Raw genomic sequence first — 22,613 nt, forward strand, 5'->3', positions numbered from 1 at the left:
TCAATAACCTCAGATGTGCAGATGACACCACCCTTATGACAAAAATTGAAGAGGAACTAAAAAGCCTCTTGATGAAAGTGAAAGAGGAGAGTGAAAAAGTTGGCTTAAACCTCAGCATTCAGAGGTCTAAGATCATGGCATCCAGTCCTGTTACTTCATGGCAAATAGATGGGGAAACAGTGAAAACAGTGGCTGACTTTATTTTTGGGGGCTCCAAAATCACTGTAGATGGTGATTGCAGCCGTGACATTAAAAGATGCTTACTCCTTGGAAGGAAAGTCATGACCAACCTAGATAGCATATTCAAAAGCAGAGACATTACTTTGTCAACAAAGATCCGTCCAGTCAAGGTTATGGTTTTTCCAGTAGTCATGTATGGATGTGAGAGTTGGACTATAAAGAAAGCTGAGCGCTGAAGAATTGATACTTCTGAACTGTGGTGTTGGAGAAGACTCTTGAGGCTCCCTCGGACTGCAAAGAGATCAAACCAGTCCATCCTAAAGGAAATCAGTTCTGGGTGTTCTTTGGAAGGACTGATGTTGAAGGTGAAGCTCCAATATTTTGGCCACCTGATGCAAAGAAGTGACTCATTTGAAATGACCCTGATGTTGGGAAAGATTGAAGGCAGGAGGAAAAGGGGACGACAAAGGATGAGATGGTTAGATGGCATCACCGACTCAGTGGACATGAGTTTGGGTAAACTGTGGGAGTTGGTGATGGACTGGGAGGCCTGGTGTGCTGGGGTTCATGGGGTCGCAAAGAGTTGGACATGACTAAGTGACTGAACTGAACTGAACTGACAGAAAAAACTCTGATGGATTATATATTATTAAAACTTCAATTTTATTGGAATTGCTTTTACTTGAATATTTCTAGGGGGAAAGGCAAAGCCTTAAACCAGAAATTAAGATCATTTTAGAAATGTTTATCCTAGTAATTATCAACTACTTCATATTTTATATATAGTTCATACTAAACGTGACATGTTATTTTGATATAATTTAACTGAGGCAATGTCATCTTGTAGTTAAAAGCAATGGTTCTTTGAGAATTTACTGCAACAGTTAATAAAAGGATACTTTTTTTCTCTTCATAAGTAGATATTCTAAAGAATAAAGCACAACATAGTTAACCAAGTTACTAAAAGAATAGAGACAATGGTTGTAACTTAGACATTACTTTCATCCATTAAAAGGAGACTACAAATCTGAAGGAATCTAGTTAATCTAAATTTCCAAGTCCATAAACTAATCAACACGCCAAAAGCAATGCTTTCCAACAACTCCTGCTCTCTTAAAAGGTGTCTTCTTTTTCATTCCTGGTCCACTCAGCTGTCTTCAAAAACTCATTTTCTTCATTCCTTTTCACATTCTGTGATTCATGTCAAGTTCTGCCAGCAAGTTTCTAAACTTCATTCTTCACTCATTGCGTGAGCTTGTCATCCTTCTAAAACTTGGATTTATTTTTTCATCAAAACATTTGTTTTACATTCTATTCTTCCCTCCAACGTGTCCCGTATTTGCTTTTTTTCCAAAGGTTAGAAGATGTAGCCCATTTTTTCCTGTAAAGTTTCCTATGTTTAGCTCTTAACTGTTTCTGTTGGCTCCATCAACTCTGCACAATGCTACCTCTCAACCATCCCTGGGTCACAAGTAAGCTCTGTTCGTCATAAAATAGAAGTCCAGCGCACAAGCTGCATCACCCTAAGACCTGGTTAAATAATTAGGGTCATTGTTAAGGTGATGGTTCATGAAATAGATTTCTGTGTGAGAAAAAAAAAAAAAGAGCGTAGTGAAGTGCATCAGGCTCAGAGCTCACCTCCTCTTGGCTCCCTGTGTGCCCCGCAGTGGTGGACCTGAACCTGCTCAAGGAGGAGGTGCGGCTCTACAGCTGCACGCCCCGCAACTTCTCTGTGTCCGTCCGGGAGGAGCTGAAGAGGACCGACACCATCTTCTGGCCTGGCTGCCTCCTGGTGAAGCGCTGTGGCGGGAACTGCGCGTGCTGCCTGCAGACCTGCAGCGAGTGTCAGTGTGTCCCCAGCAAGGTCACCAAGAAGTATCACGAGGTACGGACGCCCTTGCTTTCCCTGATCTTTCAGCTGGGGGTCGTGTCCCAGAATATCATAAAGCAGTGCATCGGAGAAGGATTATTGTTTTAAAGGAGAGGTCGTCTTCAGGGAAACCAAACAAAACCAAACCAAGGTTTACAGAGGAGTTCCTGTTTTTATCTATTACTTTAAAAAATTAGAACCTTGAACTCAGAAAGCCAGACATGAAGGATTTGGACAGCTTGTCCTCCAAATGGACAATCACGGGTGATCAGGGGACTTTTTCCTCATAGAAAAAAACACAATATGTTCTTCTGGATGGGGGAAAATGGATGAAATTTTCACCTTTTCAAAATATCAAGGGAAAATATTTTAAAGACAAACTTGGAGGTAAATTATGGTCTATTTTGGAGAAAAGAGATCTTTGATGTTTATTTTTCCATTTGGGACAGTGCTAACATATAAATCCCAAGAACATATTCATAATTATACTTCCTATTATTCATCTTTTATATTGTGTCTTCCTGTTATTCATGTGGCCCCAAATAGTATGTTAAACCTTCATGGATTCTTCATTCTTCTTTATCTTTATCCTATGTAATTAAGGAAAATACAATAGGAAATATTAGTAATTTTTGGTTTTCAGAGCCTTGGTAATGTTAGAGCTTAAACATTTAAAATTCTTATTAATTATCCCCAGTTATACCCCCTGCCACCCTCTCTAGCAGCACATAGCTTTCACACATCAGGAAGCAATCCTTTTTTGATGGCTCAACTTCAGTCTTCACAAAATGTGTTTTACAAACTTTAATTTTTACAAAACCAAACCAAAGTCTGCCTCCTAACTTCATTTCAGTATGGCTTCATTTGTTTTTATTTTTTCTGCTAAATAAGAGAATGGCACAAAATAAATATCTACTTAATAAATGAAATGATTTTTCTTATATATGAAGACACCAGCAGAACCCACATTTGTTGGGTAACCTGAATATGTTATGTCATAAACTGCACTCATGTGACAGGGCTGCCCAGCTCTTCCCTGGTATTGTGTTGGCAGTTGACTAAATGGAAAGAAAGCACTGAATTCCAGAACAGAAGGTCCCTATTTCTACCCTAGGTCTATTATTAACTTGCTGTAATCATCAGGACACTTAGCCTACATAAATGCAAACTAGGATCGATTTTTCCTAATGGTTTTATTCTCTGACAATTATTAGATGACAGTTTTTAGAAGATAACATCCAAAACTGGCAGTCTGGAAAATAAGTAGGACTGCTTGCTCTCATATTCCACATGCATCTAGAGACCCTTATGCTATAAACAGCCTCCATTCCTGTTTCAGGAGGAACCCCAGTCCCACTCTGCCCAGGGGATAGCTTTGTTGCTACTCTGAGAACTGGGAATCTGGTTGAGAAAAAAACCTTTCACATGGCAGTTCTATTACTGAACCAAACTTGGGTTGCTTGCCCTCCTGAACAGTAAAGTCAGTCTTTTGACCCAGCTTGTAGTGCAGGAAATACAATGTTTATTATAGGTGCCAAACAAGGAGTCCAGGTCGTTCTCATTTAAAAGGCTTGAACACCTGAAGGCCTTCAGGAAAAGGTTTTTAAAGATGCAGTAAGGAAAATGGTTTCAGCTCATGAACTTTCTTCAGATTGGTTGGTGGTAAGGTCATCAGAAGTCAATATCATTAACCTTCTGGTTCCAACTGGTCTAGAGTCTATAAGCTTGTACTTGTGGGGAGCATATAGTTAAGTTCTTTTACCTGGTGTCTGGAAAACAGCTCAAAGGATATGGCTCAGGATACTATCTATAGCCCTTGAGGAAGAACTCTAAAGGTCTTTGACTTTGTTTAATGACTAAACTATTATTATTTTGTTTTACTTGACTGTTACCCTTTCTGCATTTTCTCACTTCTCCTGTTAAATTTATTCTTTGAATAGTTTTTCTACAGACAAAAGACAAAATGAGGACATGGAGTAGGGGAATGGCCCACTGGATCCTGTTCTAAAACATGTTAAAGTCAAAATGCCTCAATTAGACTGATATTAGAGTTGATTGGTATAACGTAAAAAGATGTGATTAAAGTAGTAGATAAACTGGAGTGACTCATTCCCCACCTAAAATTATTCAATTTTGAACTTTCTAAAGCAGGTACTTACTAAGGAAAGTGTATTTGGGGACATGATTTAGCCGACAAGTCTTGGGCTTATGACGCAACTTGTGAAGAGCTATAAAAGCCAGAGGAGTCTTGTGAGCTTTTCTAAACAAGCTTATCAGATGCTGAGTCCATGTCAGGCTTTGGGGCTGCTGAATCAGTCCTCAGATCAAGAGGATCCTCCTCCATGCTATACTTGTAAATTTCTTTTCAAATACCATTGGTTTCAGAGTTATCCAGAAAGTTGCCACAGAGTGTGCAATATCTGTTTTAAAGTCTCAGGTAAAATTCTTCTCTGGGGAAAGGTCATGGGCAGAGCTTCGGCACTACTGCTCTTCAGAAGGGCATGGATTCATCATCTCCGGCCTTCAGGCGGGGTTGATTGTGTGCGCTACCTATATGTCCAGACTTACAACTGTGCCTGTTTATCTAGTTGTAAGATCATGGAGTACATTTCCCACAAATATCTCTAATGTGTATGTGCACAGATATAATTATATGGTCACCTAGTCCATGTTGCTACAGATGTGGCCAACCTAATCCCATCTTAATTTTTTCAATGTTTTGTTGGAATTATAAAATTTTCTTTGATATTATTTTTTTTTAGCAATCGAATTAGCCTATGAAGAAGATTGTTTGGTGTAATTCATAGTTCCTGAGCCCTAAATTTTTCTCAGCCTTATACTTTCTATGTTCTGAGGCTAGTAAATTTAGTATTACTTCTAAATAAATGAACTTTTTCAAAAACATAACTTATAACATTTCTAAAATCATTGTTATTGAATACCATTAATCAAGATCTAGATACTTATTTAAAGTGAAGGCTTTCATTCTTTTTGGTGATCCTTGGTCCAGTTTTCAGTTTAAAGATTATTCTACTTCATGGACAAAGCAGAAGGAAAGACACAGTTTAAAAAGTTTTACTTTTTCTCTCTTTCATCCAGCTCTTTTATGCAGCTTGCCTACATATTAAGCTGAAGTGTATCTGTTTGTGTCACTACAAATATAACTGAATAAGTCCCTCTTTTGACTTCCTTTAATATTTTCATTGGGTTTTCACAAACTTAAAAATATCATAAAATGTAATGTTATATTTTGACAAAATATTAAATTAGATTTTTATTGCTTTTGCATCTAAAATCAGATATTCTTCATTTGAAGCCATTTTAGCCAAAAACAAAAAAATGTTTTCTTAATTTCCTTGTCTCCAAAAAACAAATTTTTCAGAAAAGCAAGACAGGGGTTCTTTAGGTATGTGTAAACCTAGATGTTACAACTTTCTTGAATCCCTTTTTGGTTTCCTGTCAATCCCAGCATAACTGTAGTTCATCCTCCTGCATGTGTGCAACTTTAAAGATATTTCTGTTAGAGAACTGTTATTACTTTGTATTTGTTTCTCCCAAATTGAGAACTAAGAATAAAGATCCTATTACAATGCATTGCTCAAGTGCAGGGAATCCAAGGCTGTGTGACTTGGAGCTAATTGCTTAATCCCTGGCCCCTCAATTTCTTCATCTGTGATGTGCGCTGTAAGCCTTCACGCCTCATTATGAGGACTCAAGGAGCTGATGCTTACAAATACCTAGAATGAGGTCTGGCACATTTCAAGCCGTCCACGTATATTGGCGATTGTCTCACTCAGCTTTCTCTGGTGACTCAGACAGTAAAGTATCTGCCTGCAATGCAGGCGAGCCAGGTTTAATCCCTGGGTCAGGAAGATCTCCTGGAGAATGGAATGGCTACCTACTCCAGTATTCTTGTCTGGAGAACCCATGGACAGTGGAGTTTGGTGGGCTACAGTCTGTGGGTTTGCGAAGAGTTGGACACAACTGAGTGACTAACACTTTCACTCAGCTTTATTTCTGTCCCCTCCACCTTGTCCAGCCATATTCTTTGATTATGGCAAATAATCAATTAGATCCACCAGTCCATTCTAAAGGAGATTAGCCCTGGGTGTTCTTTGGAAGGAATGATGCTAAAGCTGAAACTCCAGTACTTTGGCCACCTCATGCGAAGAGTTGACTCATTGGAAAAGACTTTGATGCTGGGAGGGATTGAGGGCAGGAGGAGAAGGGGACGACCAAGGATGAGATGGCTGGATGGCATCACTGACTCAATGGACATGAGTCTGAGTGAACTCCAGGAGTTGGTGATGGACAGGGAGGCCTGGCATGCTACGATTCATGGGGTCGCAAAGAGTTGGACATGACTGAGCAACTGAACTGAACTGAACTGAACTTAATAATCAATAAAGACTTAATGAATTTTGCCCAGAGATAGGATATTTTCTTTCTGGCAAAAACATTCGTAAGATATTCTGACAAACATATCGCTCCTTTCCTCTATTCTTAGTCACCCTAATGGGCTTTCATCTTGTTTATATCTTCATGCATCTAGTTTCATTTTTCGTAACACATAGTCTTTTCTTGTGTAGATCTGTTTTTTGGGGAGGGAAATAATCATATCACTCAATTGCCTTGCTCTAGTAATGTGTCCCATCACCCAAGGCTGTGTGCGACCCGGAACTGGGGACACGTGCATTGTTCCGTGATGGGTCTTTCTGGCCTGATCTGTTCTCTCCACAGTCTCTAGTTTTAGCATTTCCTTGTATTATTTCTTCACACAGTCAAAATTGTAGTTTGAGTCTCTTCCTCAACACCTTTGTGAGATATGCTTCTACTTCATTTCTTTTCCTATATCATAAGCCCTGTGCTAAAGACCAGTAACCCTTTTTAACATTATCTGGGACCAGCTAGTCATTTTCCAGGTCTCTCTTTGTCTTCTAAAGTCCAGCCTTTCAAAGGGAATTAAGAGGGAGAACACTAATTAAATCTGCACCACATTCAAGACCTGAATACCCTTGGAACATTATGAGATTCTTTTGCTTTTGTAAATATCCACAGGCATGGGTAGATGAAGATGGGGTGGAGAGGGGGCAATTATGCGGTGACTGCATCTTGTGTAAGCTCTGCAGAGGGAGGAAGGGTTGCTGGGTTGTAGCCTGGTGTAATGTAGACTGTCAGAACTGTATATGGGGGTCTTACTAACCCTTACCAGTCATGGCCATTCTTTCCCCTGCCAACTGGGAGAATGTATATAAGTGGATATAGGAATTAAAGACATTGCCAATATTGCAGTGTATCAATCCACTTGACCTAACTCCAGAAGCCATTTGTCAAGAGTGATGATAAGGCACAGTGCCAGCATCTTACGAGTAGTTGGTTTTCATGCCAACTTATGTTGGTCAAAAGCAGGAGATCAATACCAACACATATATTGTATTCATCTCACTGGATTAAGTTTCACATGAAAATAATAGTCTGAATAATTTTCACTCTAGAATTGTAAATGTCATAGAAAATCTACTTTAAAAGTTTACTATTTTTCATAAGTTTGCAATTTTTCATAGCTATCATAAGACTTTGCAGTTTATCTCTCTAGGAAGAAAGTTAATAAGTAAGTAAAGTATACCACTAGTAATATTCTGGGTCTTGGTGAAATTATTTTCTATCGTTGTGATCATTCCCATTTGGCAAAAGTACAGATAGTGACTGTGTCACTCATTCTCTCTAAGCTAAAATAGGGCTAATAATTATAAATTACTTCATAGAATTCTAGTGAGTTAAAGTATGTGAAAACTATTAGATCACCTGGTACCCAGTAAGCATTCAAAAAATGTCAGCTAATTAACCTTTGATATGACCAGATAAACCAAAGGGAGGACGATTCTTTGTTTTTCATTTTTAAATATTTAAGTAAAACAGTCATAAAACCAGTTGTTGTTTAGTTACTAAGTCATAAAACCAGTTGTGTTGTTGTTTAGTTACTAAGTCATGTCCAACTCTTTGCGACCCCATGAACTGTAACCTGCCAGCCTCCTCTGTCCATTGGATTATCCAGGCAAGAATACTGGAGAGGGTTGCCATTTCCTTCTCCAGGGGATCTTCCCAGACCCGAGTCTCCTGCATTGGCAGGTAGGTTCTTTACCACTGAGCAACTTGGGAAGCCTCCGTAAAACCTGACTTGTGCCATTTTGGATTAATGAATATTTCCAGAATGGAATCTTTCAGAAGTTGCTCTGCAAAGTTATCTGTGTCAGACTCAGAGAGCAAACTACACAACTTCACATTATTCTGTGCTCTGTTCATAAGCCAAAGCCACATAATTTCTAAAACTTTGCGTCATTTCTGTTATAAGACCTAAAATGTAATATACGTTGAGTAGTTAGTTCTTATCAAATATGTCAGAGAATCATGTATAGAATACAGAGCTGTATCCTTTCATCACAGTTTGAAAAGGGTGTGTTTAGTACCAGTGTCTGTTTTGCTGTATTTCTGGTTTAAAATCTCAACCATCCAAATTGCAAATAACTTCATTTCATAGAGGCATTCTTGTTATTCTTGCCAACTGTACACGACACAGTAGGACCCAGCTGCAGAAAGTTAACTGTGACGGAGCTGTTGTCGACGAAGTACATCTAATCCATCTCATCAAGTTTACAGAGAACTTGACGTGTAGCCAAGCACGTTAATGAGCAGCATAATTGAGCAGACTCAGCTGCAGACCGGTCGGGTTTCTTTTCACAGCATCTCAGTACTGCCTGCCATGCTCCAAGGATAAATATTTGCTAAGCATGTGAATAAATGAATGAAAGAAAACAACAAACAGAAAAACAGATTGTTCAGTAGTGGTTTCCAAAACACCTAAAGAAGGTGAAATTCCCTCTGATGAATCTTTCAATGTAAGGACTATTCTTTTTTAAAAATTTATTTTATTGAAGTATAGTTGATTTCCAATATTGTGTTAATTTCTGCTGTATGGCAAAGTCACTCAGTTATAGATATACATATATATTATTTTTCATATTCTTTTCCATTATGGTTTATAACAAGGTATTGACTATAGTTCCCTATGCAGTACAGTAGGACATTGTTGTTTATCTACTCTATATATTCTAGTTTGCATCTGCTAATCCCAAAGTCCCAATCCATTCCCTCACCTGTCCCTCTCTCCCTCGGCAACCACAAGTCTGTTTATTCTGAGCAGCCTCCTTCCTAATTGTTGGTATTAAAAGGTCTTTCCTTTCATGAAAAGATGATAATCATTTGTGATTTCTTGAAGGGTGGGGGAATATGTTCATAATGCCTTCAGGAGTAGAAATTAAAATGTGTTAAGTCATTGTTGGGCCCCGAGATTCTGTTCTGAAATCATTCCTGTCCATGAAATCACAAGTTGCAGACGTGGCCTGATTTTAAAGGTCGTTTCCATTGTTCCCTTTCAGGTCCTTCAGTTGAGACCCAAGACAGGCGTCCGGGGGCTGCATAAGTCACTCACGGACGTGGCCCTCGAGCACCATGAGGAGTGTGACTGCGTTTGCAGGGGGAACCCTGGGGGATAATGCCTCACGGTGGCTCAGGGCTGCCTCTGCGATGGAACTTGTGCCTTATCTCCTTCCACAGTCCCGGCTGTTGGCTCCAGGGCCCTTTCATCTTCAGGATTTACAGCGTGTTCTGAGAGAGGAGACACCGGGCAGAATTAGGGGTTGTGCAACGGCTGTTTGGAGATGAGGCCCCACGACAAGAGGAACGTCCTCGCCGGGAAAAGGAATGAACCTTGTAGATTTCTAGTTAGTTGCAAAGTCCCTATGAGCACCCTCGGCTGCATTGTGTCTCTTGTCTGGATGTGGCCTAGGTTCATGTCAGCACAGGAAACACTGCCTGTGAGCCCCTGGTTCTGTCGCCTTGCTTAACTCTAAGCCCCGTGCTCTGGGGCTAAAATCACAGAAATCTCGGATTGTTTCTTCTAGTCACATGTATAAGAGTGTTCTAAGTTCTACCAACATGGGTTTTAAAAAGGAACTGTGTTGCCATGAATTAAACTTGTCATGCTGATAGGAGAGACTGGATATTCCATATTTCTTAATCAGATTTCTACCATTTAGAAGAAGAGACCTCCATGCATGGTTTGGAACAGACAAACCTGAGAAGAGTGGCCTTATCTTCACTTAATAAGTTGGTTTATTTGTTTTATTGTGTACATTTTTTATAGTCTCCTTTTGACATTATAACTGTTTGCTTTTCTAATCTTGTTAAATATATCTATTTTTACCAAAGGTATTTAATATTCTTTTTTATGACATCCTAGATCAACTATTTTTAGCTTGGTAAAATTTTCTAAACAGAATTGTTATAGCCAGAGGGACAAAGATGATATAAAATATTGTTGCTCTGACAAAAATACATGTATTTCCTTCTTGTATGGTGCTAGAGCTTAGATCAGTCTGCTTTTTCAAATGTTAATTGGGAAATGGATAGAATTTGGTAAGTTGCAAAGACTCTTGGAAAATAAATAATCATGTCTTCAAACTCCTCTTACTGGGATGCAAGTAAAAAGCAGAATACCCCCAGAGGCATCCAGGTCCAGGCGTTACTAACCTCTAACCCTTATTTAGGGAAATGTGAGCCCAGCTCAGAAGATCATAAAGCACCTTGAGAATATGAGACTTGACAACCTCCTGACAAAGCATGCTCGGCTGTCCTATAGGAACACATCCTATTTATTGTGATGTTCTGGTTAGATTATCTTTAAACTCTGTTCCATACACTTGTATAAATACATGAATATTTTTATGTACAGAAGTATATCCTTTAATCAATTCACCTATTGTACTCTTTGGCAATTGAAAAGAAAATCAGTCAAATCTTTCGCTTGTACAATGCTGAATCTTGTGCCTAGGTTATGTGGTGACTATTGGAATTAAAATGTATTGAATCACCAAATAAAAGAATGCAGCTATTTTGGGGAGAAACTGAGTGTGTGTTTGCAAGATTTGTGTCACCATGATTTTTATTTTGCAAAAGGTAAAATCAGTTCAAAAGACAGGCAGAAAAGTGAGCATTTCTGGTGAGGCTTTCCTGCCTCTGGACTCCTGTGCTTTTGAGCAGTAGTTTTCTTTTTCTCAGTTATCTTGATACTGATTAGTGGTAAATTAAGTTGCAAGTGACTTGGAGTTGTGTGTGATTAATGAAATGCTTGATGACAGATTAGATGGTGGTATGAAATGGGGGAGTATAACTTCCTACTCCTGTCTTTGCATTTTCAGTGGCTGATACTAGAAGGGGTGAGCCCAGACCCCTCTAGCACGTGGATCCACATACCTAACATGGCACACATCAAGATGTGGGCCTGTGTTTGAGAAGTAGATCTCAAGGCAGGCTGGTGTCTTCAGCACTTGAGCCCTGCGTTTGGACTTGCCTGGGGCCTATCTAGGTCCCAGGCTCTTCCAGGCAATAGCCTTTCAAGCACTTTCCCGCCTGACAGTCCTACCCTGAGCCCACCCACATGAAAAATAAAGTGAAAATACCTGCTCTGTATTATTGACTTATTATCATAATTTTGTCCCAGCTGCCTGGAGGCTGACTAGATACAGCTTGGCTGCTGTCCTGGAAAGTCTACCACGTCTCCATCTGGCCATTTGACCACTGTTATTAGACTTTTCAACACACTGTGAAATGTGATAGCTGTGACCTGTGGAATTGCATTTAATCCAACATTTCCAGCTTTTTCTTTAAATTGAAGTATAGTTGATTTGCAATGTCATGTTATTTTCAGGTATACAGCAAAGTGCCTCAGTTATACATGTCTATACATTCTTCTCCATATTCTTTTTCATTATAGTTTATCACAGGGTATTGAATATAATTCCCTGTGCTGTGCAGTAGGACCTTGTTGTTTATCCATCCTGTATATAAGTTTGCTACCCCTAATCCACCCCTCTCCCTTGCCCCTCCCCTACTCCTCCTCCCCCTTGGCAACCACAAGTCTGCTCTCTGTTCTCTGTGCATGCTAGCACTGTCTATGGAGCCCTGTTCCTGTGCTCATCTATTTCAATAATGTCCTCCCGTGCGTATTAAGATGTTAATTATATTTTGTACTCTGCTTCAGAAAGCATTTGCCTAGCCACTTACATTAAATGCAATTTCTTTGTAACTTCTAAGCCATTATAATAATTTTACTTAGTATAAATCTATACAAAATTTAGGAGAAGGAAATGGCAACCCTCTCCAGTATTCTTGCCTGGAGGATCCCGGGGACAGAGGAGACTGGTGGACTGTGGTCTATGGGGTCACACAGAGTCAGACACAACTGAAGCAACTTAGCAGCAGCAGCGTACACAATTTGAGAAAGAGACTTAGTAGTTTCATAGGAAGGATAGCTATTAAGATTAATAACTTTATTGTTTTAGAAATATATATGTACTCCCAGCTCCCATTTTAAAGAAACAGGAAAGCAGATCTTAATATTCATGCGTATGCAAAGGACCCAAAATAGCTAAGAAATCTTGAAAAAGAGCTATAAACTTGGAGTACTCACAGTTCCCAATTTCAAAACTTACTGTGAAACAATAAAAATAGTGTGGTAAGGCTAATAATTTAGACATACAGATAACTGAGAGTCCAGAAATAAACTCTCACATTTATGGTCAATTGATTTTGACAATGCTACCAAGACAGCTCGATGGGGACAAGGTATTCTTTTCAACAAATAGTGCCAGGACCCCTGAATATCCATATGCAAAAGAATAAGTGTGAACCCTTACCTCCTACCATGTACAGATATTAAGTCAAAAATGAATCAAAGACCTAAATGTAAGAGGTAAAAGTATGAAATGCTTAGAAACACATACAGGAGAAATTTCTGATGACCTTAGATTAGGTGATTGGTCATGTCTCAGATACACACCAAAAACACATGTGACAAAAGAAAAATGACATTATTGAAACCTTCTGTGCTTCAAAGGACACTGTTAAGAAAATGAGAAGACAAACCACATAACATGAAAAAATATTTTCCATTCATGTATCTGATTGTGCGCACGTTCAGTTGCTCAGTTGTGTCCGACTCTTTGCAATACCATGCACTGTAGCCTGCCAAGCTCCTCTGTCCATGGAATTCTCCAGGCCGGAATACTGGGGTGAGTTGCCTTTCCCTTCTCCAGGGGATTTTGCAAACCCAGGGATCGAACCCAGGTCTCTCACATTGCAAGCAGATGCTTTACCCTCTGAGCTACCATGGAGGCCTATAATATCTGATTAAGATCTTATATTGATATTTAAAATATATAAAGCACTCTCATGACAACAATAAAAAGATAATTCAATAGAAAAATGAACAGAGTGCTTGAATACCCATTTCTCAAGAAGATACACAAGTGGCAAATACACACATGAAAAGATAGCCGACATTATTAGTTATTATGGAAATGCAAATTAAAATCATGAGCCAACTACTTTACACCCAGTGAAACAGCTAGAATCAAAGAGACAGATAGTAGGTGTTGATGAGGATGTGGAGAGACTGGAACCCTATACATTGCTGGTCAGATTGTAAGCTACTGTAGCAACTTTGAAAACAGTGATTCAGTTCTTCAAAACCTTAAACCCAGAGTAAATATAGAATTAGTAATTCTACCGCCAGATATATACTCAAGAAAATGGAAAATCCCCACACACGAAGGTTCATAGCAACATTTTTCATTATAGTAAAAAAAAAAAAAAAAACCACCCAAATGTCCATCAACTAATAAACAAGTAAACAAAGCAGAGTGTATCTATTCAATAGAATATTATGCAATAAAAATTAAAAGTAATGAAGTATTGATACATGCTGCAGCGTGGATGAACCATGAAGACATGGTGCTAGGTAGAAAAAGCCTTTCACAAAAGACCATAAAATGTAAGACTACATTTATATGCAATGTTCGGGACTGACTAATCTATACAGAAAGAAATTTGACAAGTGTTTTGCCAGTGGCTGGTAGAAGTGGGTAAAAGGACAGTGACTGCTAATAAGGACAGCTTTTCCCTTTGGAGTGATGAAAATACTCTGAAATTAGATACTGGTGACCACTGAACTCTATACTTCAAAATCGTGAAATATTTGTATTTGAATTATATCTCAATGAAGTCATTCTAAGAAATTACGACTGCAGTAAATTTTTAAATTATGTACTGCAGTGTTTAAGAAATAAAATACCTCCCCCTCAAAAAGAACAAGGAATAAAGTAAAAAAAAAAAAATCCAAAATTTTATCACCGTGTTCCCCACCATGTTTATCTATGCATGTCAATGTGTAGATAATCATACAGGTAATTAAATGGCATTTCTGGTCTCGGTTTTGTCCCTGGTAGTAGTAGATGATGTCTACTCCTTTTGAAGTGTGTGTTTCTATCAGAATGTGGTCTTTGCCGTGGCTTGCTGTAACCTACAAGATGGAAGTATAATGCCTGTGACAGGTGTCATATGCTGGTACAGATATTTGCTGTCTTTGCTGCCATCACCATGAGCAGAGTGTGCCCCCAGAGAGCACAGTGGACTCAGAGGTCCTGCTGCTGTTCTGAACCCAGTTCCTGCCATGGGGTCAAGTTCTGCAGATTCCAGAAAACCCACACACACTTGACTGAGAAATAAATCATTCTTGTTGTAAGCAAGAATCTTACAGGGATCTTGAGAGTATTTGTTATGCAGTGCTGTTTGGCAAATGAGATTAGTAGGTATTATTTTCTTTGCAAGGAGATTGTATCATATGTGCTCTATCTCCAGGAAACTTTCATACATACCTTCACTTTGCAACTTATGGACAAAAAATTGAAATTGAACAGGAAATATGTTCTTTGGAAAATGTTTCATCAGTATAAGATACAGCCTTTCTAAATGATCTCTCTAAAGCTGTGAAAAACTGTTATTAAAAACATATTAAAAGCATAGAATCCTTTGCAAAGCACTTGCTTCTATTTCAGTGAGCATCTATCATTTTTCTATTAAGGAGGGAAAATAAGCTCTCAGATAATGTGGTCTACATTTTCAGTGATAGTCTCATTGTTGTTTATTAATAATTTTATGGTTTAATAAACATTTAACTAATTCAAAACATTGAAACATTTACTTAAAATGTTTAACATGAACTCTTCTATAACTTAAGACACTTAGGGAAATTTTCATCTGCTCTTTATGCTATCTTCTTTCCAAACTTTCTGTCTCTATATCAATCTCTCTCATTTCTTCGTTCTTTCTTTATAAAACATTCAGTTCAGTTCAGTTCAGTCGCTCAGTCATGTCCGACTCTTTGCGACCCCATGAATTGCAGCACGCCAGGTCTCCCTGTCCATCACCAACTCCCGGAGTTCACTCAGACTCACATCCATCGAGTCAGTGATGCCATCCAACCATCTCATCCTCTGTCCTCCCCTTCTCCTCCTGCCCCCAATCCCTCCCAGCATCGGAGTCTTTTCCAGTGAGTCATCTCTCCGCATGAGGTGGCCAAAGTACTGGAGTTTCAGCTTTAGCATCATTCCTTCCAAAGAAATCCCAGGGCTGTATAATCTCCATGCCTTTAATTCTTTTGTGATTATTTACATAATGCATAGATTACATCCAGAATACTGTTCATTCAATGTGGTGTGGATAAATCCTTGATTCCATTTTTAGTTTTCTAAAACTTGTTTGCCAAATAGAATTATAATTTGAGGATTAAATATTGTATTTGATTTAGGGGCTTTCCTGGTGGTCCAGTGGTTAGGATTCCACTGCAAGGGGTGCAGATTCTATTCTTTCTCAGGGAACTAAGATCTCACATGCCACGTGGCACAGCCGAAATATTAAATTAAAAATATATATTCAATTTAACTGTCTATCTTTTGTGGAGGAAGGAGATTGATAGCAATTGGAGAAATGTGAAACCATTTTTTAAAAATTTTATTTTATTTTTTAATATAAATTTATTTATTTTAATTGGAGGTTATTTACGTTACAATATTGTATTGGTTTTGCCATACATCAGCATGAATCTGCCACAGGTATACACGTGTTCCCATCCTGAATCCCCCTCCCTCCTCCCTCCCCATAACATCCCTCTGGGATTTTAATGAAGTATATTTAATATACATGTTATATTACTTTCTGCTCTACAGCAAAGTGATTCAGATATATATGTATATTTTTCATATTATTCTTCATTCTTGTTTATCATAGGATAAACCCACTGTGATATAGAGTAGGACTTTGTTGTGTATCAATTTTGTATGTAATAATTTGCATCTGCTAATTCCAAACTCCCACTCCTCCCCTACCCCAACCCCTTACTCCTTGACAACCACAAGTCTGTTCCCTATGTCTGTAAGTCTTTTTGTTTCATAGATATGTTGATTTGTATCATGTTTTAGACTCTACATGTGAATGATATAGTATGGTATTTATATTTCTCTTTTTGAGTTACTTCATTTAGTATAATAATCTCTAGGTCCATCCATGTTGCTGCAAATAGCATTATTTCATTCTTTTTGATGGCATCAGAGAGGAATGTAAATTAAAAAATCCCTTTTCAAATCACATCAAAAAATAAAATAAAATACTTAGGAATAAACCTCACCAAGGAGGTGAAAGACATGTATGCTGAGAACTACAAAACCTTAATGAAGAAAACTAAAGATAGTTCAAAGAAATGGAAAGATATCCCATGCTCTTGGATTGGAAGATTTAATATTGTTAAAATGACAATACCACCCAAAGCAATATATAGATTTAATGCAATCTCTATCAGATTACCCATGACATTTTTCACAGAACTAGAACAAATAATCCCCAAAATTATATGAATTGCAAGAGCAATCCTGATGAAAAAGAACAAAACAAGAAGCATTACTTCAGAAAATACTGCAAAGCTACAGTAATCAAAACAGTGTATTATTGATGAAGGAATTCTGCTCAGCCCTCTCACAAAATATCTCCTGCTGGGATTCATTCTGAGAGAAGTGTTCTTGGAGCTGTTTGCACACAGCTTTGGAAGCCAATGTGGGCAAATATCTCCACTCTTCATGGAGTGGAGAAAGAAGACCAGTAGGTTTCAACTCTTAGTCTACGTTCAGTGCAAAGACCTTGAGGTTATTCTTTTATTTAAGGGCATCATTTCCCACTCTCCAGTGTCTATGTTTCATCTGATTCTTCAGAAACCATTGCCACTTGACCTACTCTTGATAAAGGGAGGATGATGCTACCTCTTCTGACCACTTCTCTTTAAAGTTAGCTGTATTTGTGAGGATGCGTAGAACTTTATTTTAGTACTGTATCTGTGAAGAGAGGTTGGAATGGGAATTATCCTAAGACTCGCCATAAACTCTTTCACTCTTAAACTCTCATTCACTTAGCAGGATGTACACCCTTTTCATTGTTTGACATTAGCAAATAAACTTTTGTTGGAATTTTGTTTTTGAGATTAAGTTCCCCTTTACTGTTATTATCGTAGTATTAGAAAATGTTTTACATTGTAAATTATTATGACTCCAACAATCACTTATTTTTGCTTTTTTGCTCCTGAAATACACTATTTCCATTTTATACTTACAAGGTAAATATTATGTGACCCTATAAAAGCTCTTGAAGTCTGTCTTTAAATCTTGTTGCAGATTTAATTTTTAAATTAATTGTCGATGCCACTCAGTACTAGGTGTTATGGTGGATATTTTGCCCATTTGTCACGAAAAAATGAGCTATTACCCTATTCTCATTTGTTATGAGATCAGGTCTTCCACAGAACTCAAGTAGAAAAATTATAATTATTTTCTAAACTAAGTTGAAAACAATTCTATACAAGTGTTTTTTATCTCCTGTTTAGGAAAATAACAAATTATTATAAATTTTTAATGGTCTTCAATCCATTTAATAAGTAAATATTTTACTAAGAAGGGCAAAATTTAACTCTGTTTAAAGTGTTTAGTATTATTTTAAGTAACACCTTAGATGTAAGTCAAATTCATGACAACCCACTAAACACTATAAAAGTTTCCTGTAACCAAAAGAATTCTAGGAGGAAAAAAGTGATCAATTTTAGTACAGAAGTACCTGTTGGACTTACCAGTAGACAACTAGTTCCAATGACATTTGGAGAAGGCAATGGCACCCTACTCCAGTACTCTTGCCTGGAAAATCCCATGGATGGAGGAGCCTGGTAGGCTGCAGTCCATGGGGTCGCAAAGAGTCAGACATGACTGAGCGACTTCCCTTTCCCTTCCAATGACATCACAGAGAGATGTAAATAAAATATCATTTATATGAAATAATCTAGTTTCTGATATAACTAAAATGTCTATTTAATAATAATAGTAAGCAATAGACAAATTTTGAGACCCAATCCCCTCTAAAATTTAGAAAATAAGATGTATTCCTGGTTTTCTATATTTAACCTGGGCTAGAGTCAGACACGACTGAGCAACTTCACTTTCACTTTTCATTTTCATGCATTGGAGAAGGAAATGGCAACCCACTCCAGACTTCTTGCCTGGAGAATCCCAGAGACAGTGGAGCCTGGTGGGCTGCCATCTGTGGGGTCATACAGAGTCAGACACAACTGAAGCGACTTAGCAGCAGCAGCAGCAGAAATAAAATTAATATATCCTAATGGAGATTTTTTTTTTTTTTTTTTTTTACTGATAGTATGTATGGTAGGGTTTATCTTCCAAATTTCCAGACTGGCAGTCTTAATTTCAGAATATTCAGAGATCAGCAAGTATGTGTCATACATGTCTAGAAAAAAATATATTACAAAGAAAGCAGGAAGTACATGAATAATTCATTGGCTGTATTTGATATGTCTTGCTTTTTTTTCCTAAAGCTGTGATCTGAAAACATGATTTGCCAGCATTTCAGCAGAAGCAGGAGGGAGGGAGCTGGTATTGCTTCCAGCTTAGCTCCTGGAATCCCTGGAGACTGAGAGACTACTGGACTTGACCACCTTGAGAAGAAACTTACCAGAAACAAAAAGCATAAGATAAACAGATGTATATTGACCAATTCTATGGTCAATATCTTTAGAACTCTTCTGAAACACTTGATCATTCACCCAGTGAGTTTTGACTGACATCATATATCTGGGTGGTTTAATGTATGCGATTTGCTAAATCAAATTCTTCATGTTTTGCATAATGTGTATCTACTTTGGCAATATATTATGTCATCATCATGGAATAAAGGCAAACAAACTGCTGTAACAAGACATGTGTCTTGCTGCAGTCAACTGGCATGGCAATAAATCTGAATCACTTATATCTATACTGTCTTTCATTCAAATCTGCTTCAACACTTTGTAATGATTACATTTGTGGAGAGTTTTTCATCTTAATTTTTGCAGCTGGAGATTGAGTAGGGAAGTGAGAACGTGTCATGACTGACTAATTACTCAGTATCACACACAGATGTATAAAAACTTTTGGGGAAAATTAGGAGGTTCATATTTGGTTTCTCTTCCTGGGAGAAGGCAAATATTGTGCATGCATTTGCATTTTCTTTTAAAATTAGCCTGTGAATAAACAAAATCTATGTTCTTTTCTCTATAAAGTAAGCTTCATTTTTACTCTATCAAAGACTTGCCATATGTCTGAGTCTTTGCAGCCCAATGTCTGTTTCAGAAAATCTAGACCAGAGGTGCTCAGCCAAGTCCTGGTATCAAAACAGATCATGAAGCCCTCTACATCCATCCAACTATTGCTATTTCTTTTTTTATATAACCATTTTAGTACTGAAGTATAGTTGATAACAATGTTGTATTAGTTTCCGGTGACAGCAAGAAGATTCATGTGTGTGTGTGTATGTGTATACATATCTATTCTTTTTCAGATTCTTTACCATCATAGGTTATTACAGGATACTGAATACAGTTCCCATTGCTACATAGTATGCCCCTGTTGTTTATCCATTTTATGTATAGTAGTGTATATCTGCTAATCCAAAACTCCTAATTTATCTCTCCTCCTCCCATCCCCTTCAATAACCTCAAGTTTGTTTTCTTTGTGAGTCTATTTCTGCTTTGTAAATAAGTTTCTTTGTATCAGTTTTTTTATATTGCATATATAAATGATATCATATGATGTCTGTCTTTCTCTGACTTACTTTGCTTAGTATGATCATCTTCAGGTCCATCCATGTTGCCACAAATGGTAGTATTCCATTTCTTTTTATGGCTTAGTAGTATTCCACTGTATAATAGGTACCACATCTTCTTTATCCATTCATCTGTCAATGGATACTTTGGGTGCTTCCATGTCTTGGCTATTGTAAATAGTGTTGCCATTGACATCGGGGTGCATGTACCCTTTTGAATTAAGAGTTTTCTTCAGATGTATGCCCAGGAGTGGGATTGTAGGATCATACAGTAGCTCCTTTAAGTAATTTCCATGCTGTCCTCTATAGCTACTGTATCAATTCCCACCAACAGTGTAGGAGGGCTCCCTTTTCTCCACATCCTCTCCAGCATTTATAGTTTGTAGACATTTTCATGATAGCCATTCTGACCAGTGTGAGGTGACACCTCATTGAAGACAATTGCTATTTCTATCAGACATGATAAAGGATGTGTCAAGTCTTCAATGTGCCCACTTACCTGGCAGTTACAGCTGATACCCTCTGGATTCAGAGATCCTGAGATGCTTTCATGAGGATGACTTGAACCTTCCAGTCCAACCCTTTTCCTCCTCAAGGTTCATAAGCAGCTGACAGTTACCTCATAGAATTAAATTTATCAGTAGCCTCAATAACCACCTGAAGTTCTTACATCCAATACTTGTTCAATGACTTTTGAATAAATAAATTTAAAAGCCAACATTCAAATTACTTTAAAAGCTTTCATAGTTCCAGTTGGTCTGTGAGACAAGTCATAGCTATTTTATTAGGTGTAAATGTGGTTAAGTACTTGGATAGAATCCTAATATTAGTATAGATGCAAATTCCTGATATTTCTCAGAAACCAACCCTCCCCCAAATCCACTAGATTTCCTTTTTGTTTGCATAACAAATTGACTATAAAACTGGTTCCTAGAATGAAGAGCTATATGCAATTACTTCAATTTATGAATGTAAATGATCATTCAGTTAAAGATGATATTCGAAGTCAAGTCTTCAATACAATAACCAGTGTTAAAACATCACCTGAGTGTTATATAAACTTCTCTCTCTTTTCTTCATATGATGGATCTGTGAGTAGTTTAAACTGGATGATCTCTGAGATTTCTCCATGCTCTTACACTGAAAAGTTCCTTTGAAAACATTCCTTTGGACAGTTCAAAACACGAATCTATTTCCCTATAATTTCCTCTTGTCAGTTCAGGTTTTGACCTTTGTAATCATGAAGACTCTCTTCTTCAAATAATGGAAGACAACTTAACCCATTTCTTTCCCATGAATTCCCTTTTGCAAGTGAAGCTTCAGTTCAGTTCAGTCTCTCAGTCATGTCTGACTCTTTGAGGCTCCATGGAAAGCAGCATGCCATGCCTCCCTGTCCATCATCAAATACCAGAATTTACTCAGACTAATGTCCATTGAGTTGGTGATGTAATCCAACAATCTCATCTTCTGTCATCCCCTTCTCCTCCTGCCTTCAATCTTTCCCAGCATCAAGGTCTTCTCAAATGAGTCAGTTCTTCGTATCAGCTGGCCAAAGCATTGGAGTTTCAGCTTTAACATCAGTCCTTCCAATGAACATCCAAGACTGATCTCCTTTAGAAAGGACTGGTTGGATCTCCTTGCAGTCCATGGGACTCTCAAGAGTCTTCTCCAACACCACAGTTCAAAAGCATCAATTCTTTGGCTCTCAGCTTTCTTGATAGTCCAAATATCACATCCATACATGACTACTGGGAAAACTATAGTCTTGACTAGATGGACATTTGCTGGCAAAGGAATCTCTCTGCTTTTTAATATACTGTCTAGGTTGGTCATAACTTTTCTTGCAAGGAATAAGCATCTTTTAATTTCATGGCTGCATGATGTAATTTCAATGACTGCAGTAACAATCTTCAGTGATTTCGGAGACCCCCAAAATAAAGTCTGACACTGTTTGCATTGTTTCCCATCTATTTGCCATGAAGTGATGGGATCAGATGCCAAGATCTTAGTTTTCTGAATGTTGAGCTTTAAGCCAACTTTTTCACTCTCCTCTTTCACTTTCATCAAGAGGCTCTTTAGTTCTTCTTCACTTTCTGTCATAAGGGTAGTGTCATCTGCATATCCAAGGTTATTGCTATTTCTCCCAGCAATCTTGATTCCAGCTTGTGCTTCATCCAGTCCAGCATTTCTCATGATGTACTCTGCATATAAGTTAAATAAGCAGAGTGACAATATATAGCCTTGACATACTCCTTTTCCTGTTTGGAACCAGTCTGTTGTTCCATGTCCAGTCCTACCTCTTGTTTCCTGACTTGCATACAGATTTCTGAAGAGCCAGGTCAGATGGTCTGGTATTCCCATCTCTTTCAGAATTTACCACAGTTTATTGTGATCCACACAGTCAACGCTTTGGCATAGTCAATAAAGGAGAAATAGATGTTTTTCTGGAACTCTCTTGCCTTTTTAATTATCCAGTGGA

General features: G+C 38.0%; 1 protein-coding gene across 5 annotated transcripts in view; it reads left to right on the plus strand.

Moving 5' to 3' along the window:
• Nucleotides 1–11,013, plus strand: part of PDGFC (platelet derived growth factor C) — a 242,344-nt gene extending 231,331 nt beyond the window's left edge. For 2 of the 5 annotated variants that reach the window (XM_060400709.1, XM_060400708.1), the window contains exons 6-7: nt 1,848–2,065; nt 8,080–9,476. In XM_060400709.1, the coding sequence (XP_060256692.1) occupies nt 1,848–2,065; nt 8,080–8,220 (359 nt within the window). In that variant the 3' untranslated portion in view covers nt 8,221–9,476. The other 3 variants (XM_060400711.1, XM_027956339.3, XM_060400710.1) reach the window with 2 other exon arrangements.
• The last annotated feature ends 11,600 nt before the right edge of the window (nt 11,014–22,613 follow it).

Source organism: Ovis aries, chromosome 17 (genome assembly GCF_016772045.2).
Source record: "Ovis aries strain OAR_USU_Benz2616 breed Rambouillet chromosome 17, ARS-UI_Ramb_v3.0, whole genome shotgun sequence".
Classification (NCBI taxonomy): domain Eukaryota; kingdom Metazoa; phylum Chordata; class Mammalia; order Artiodactyla; family Bovidae; genus Ovis; species Ovis aries.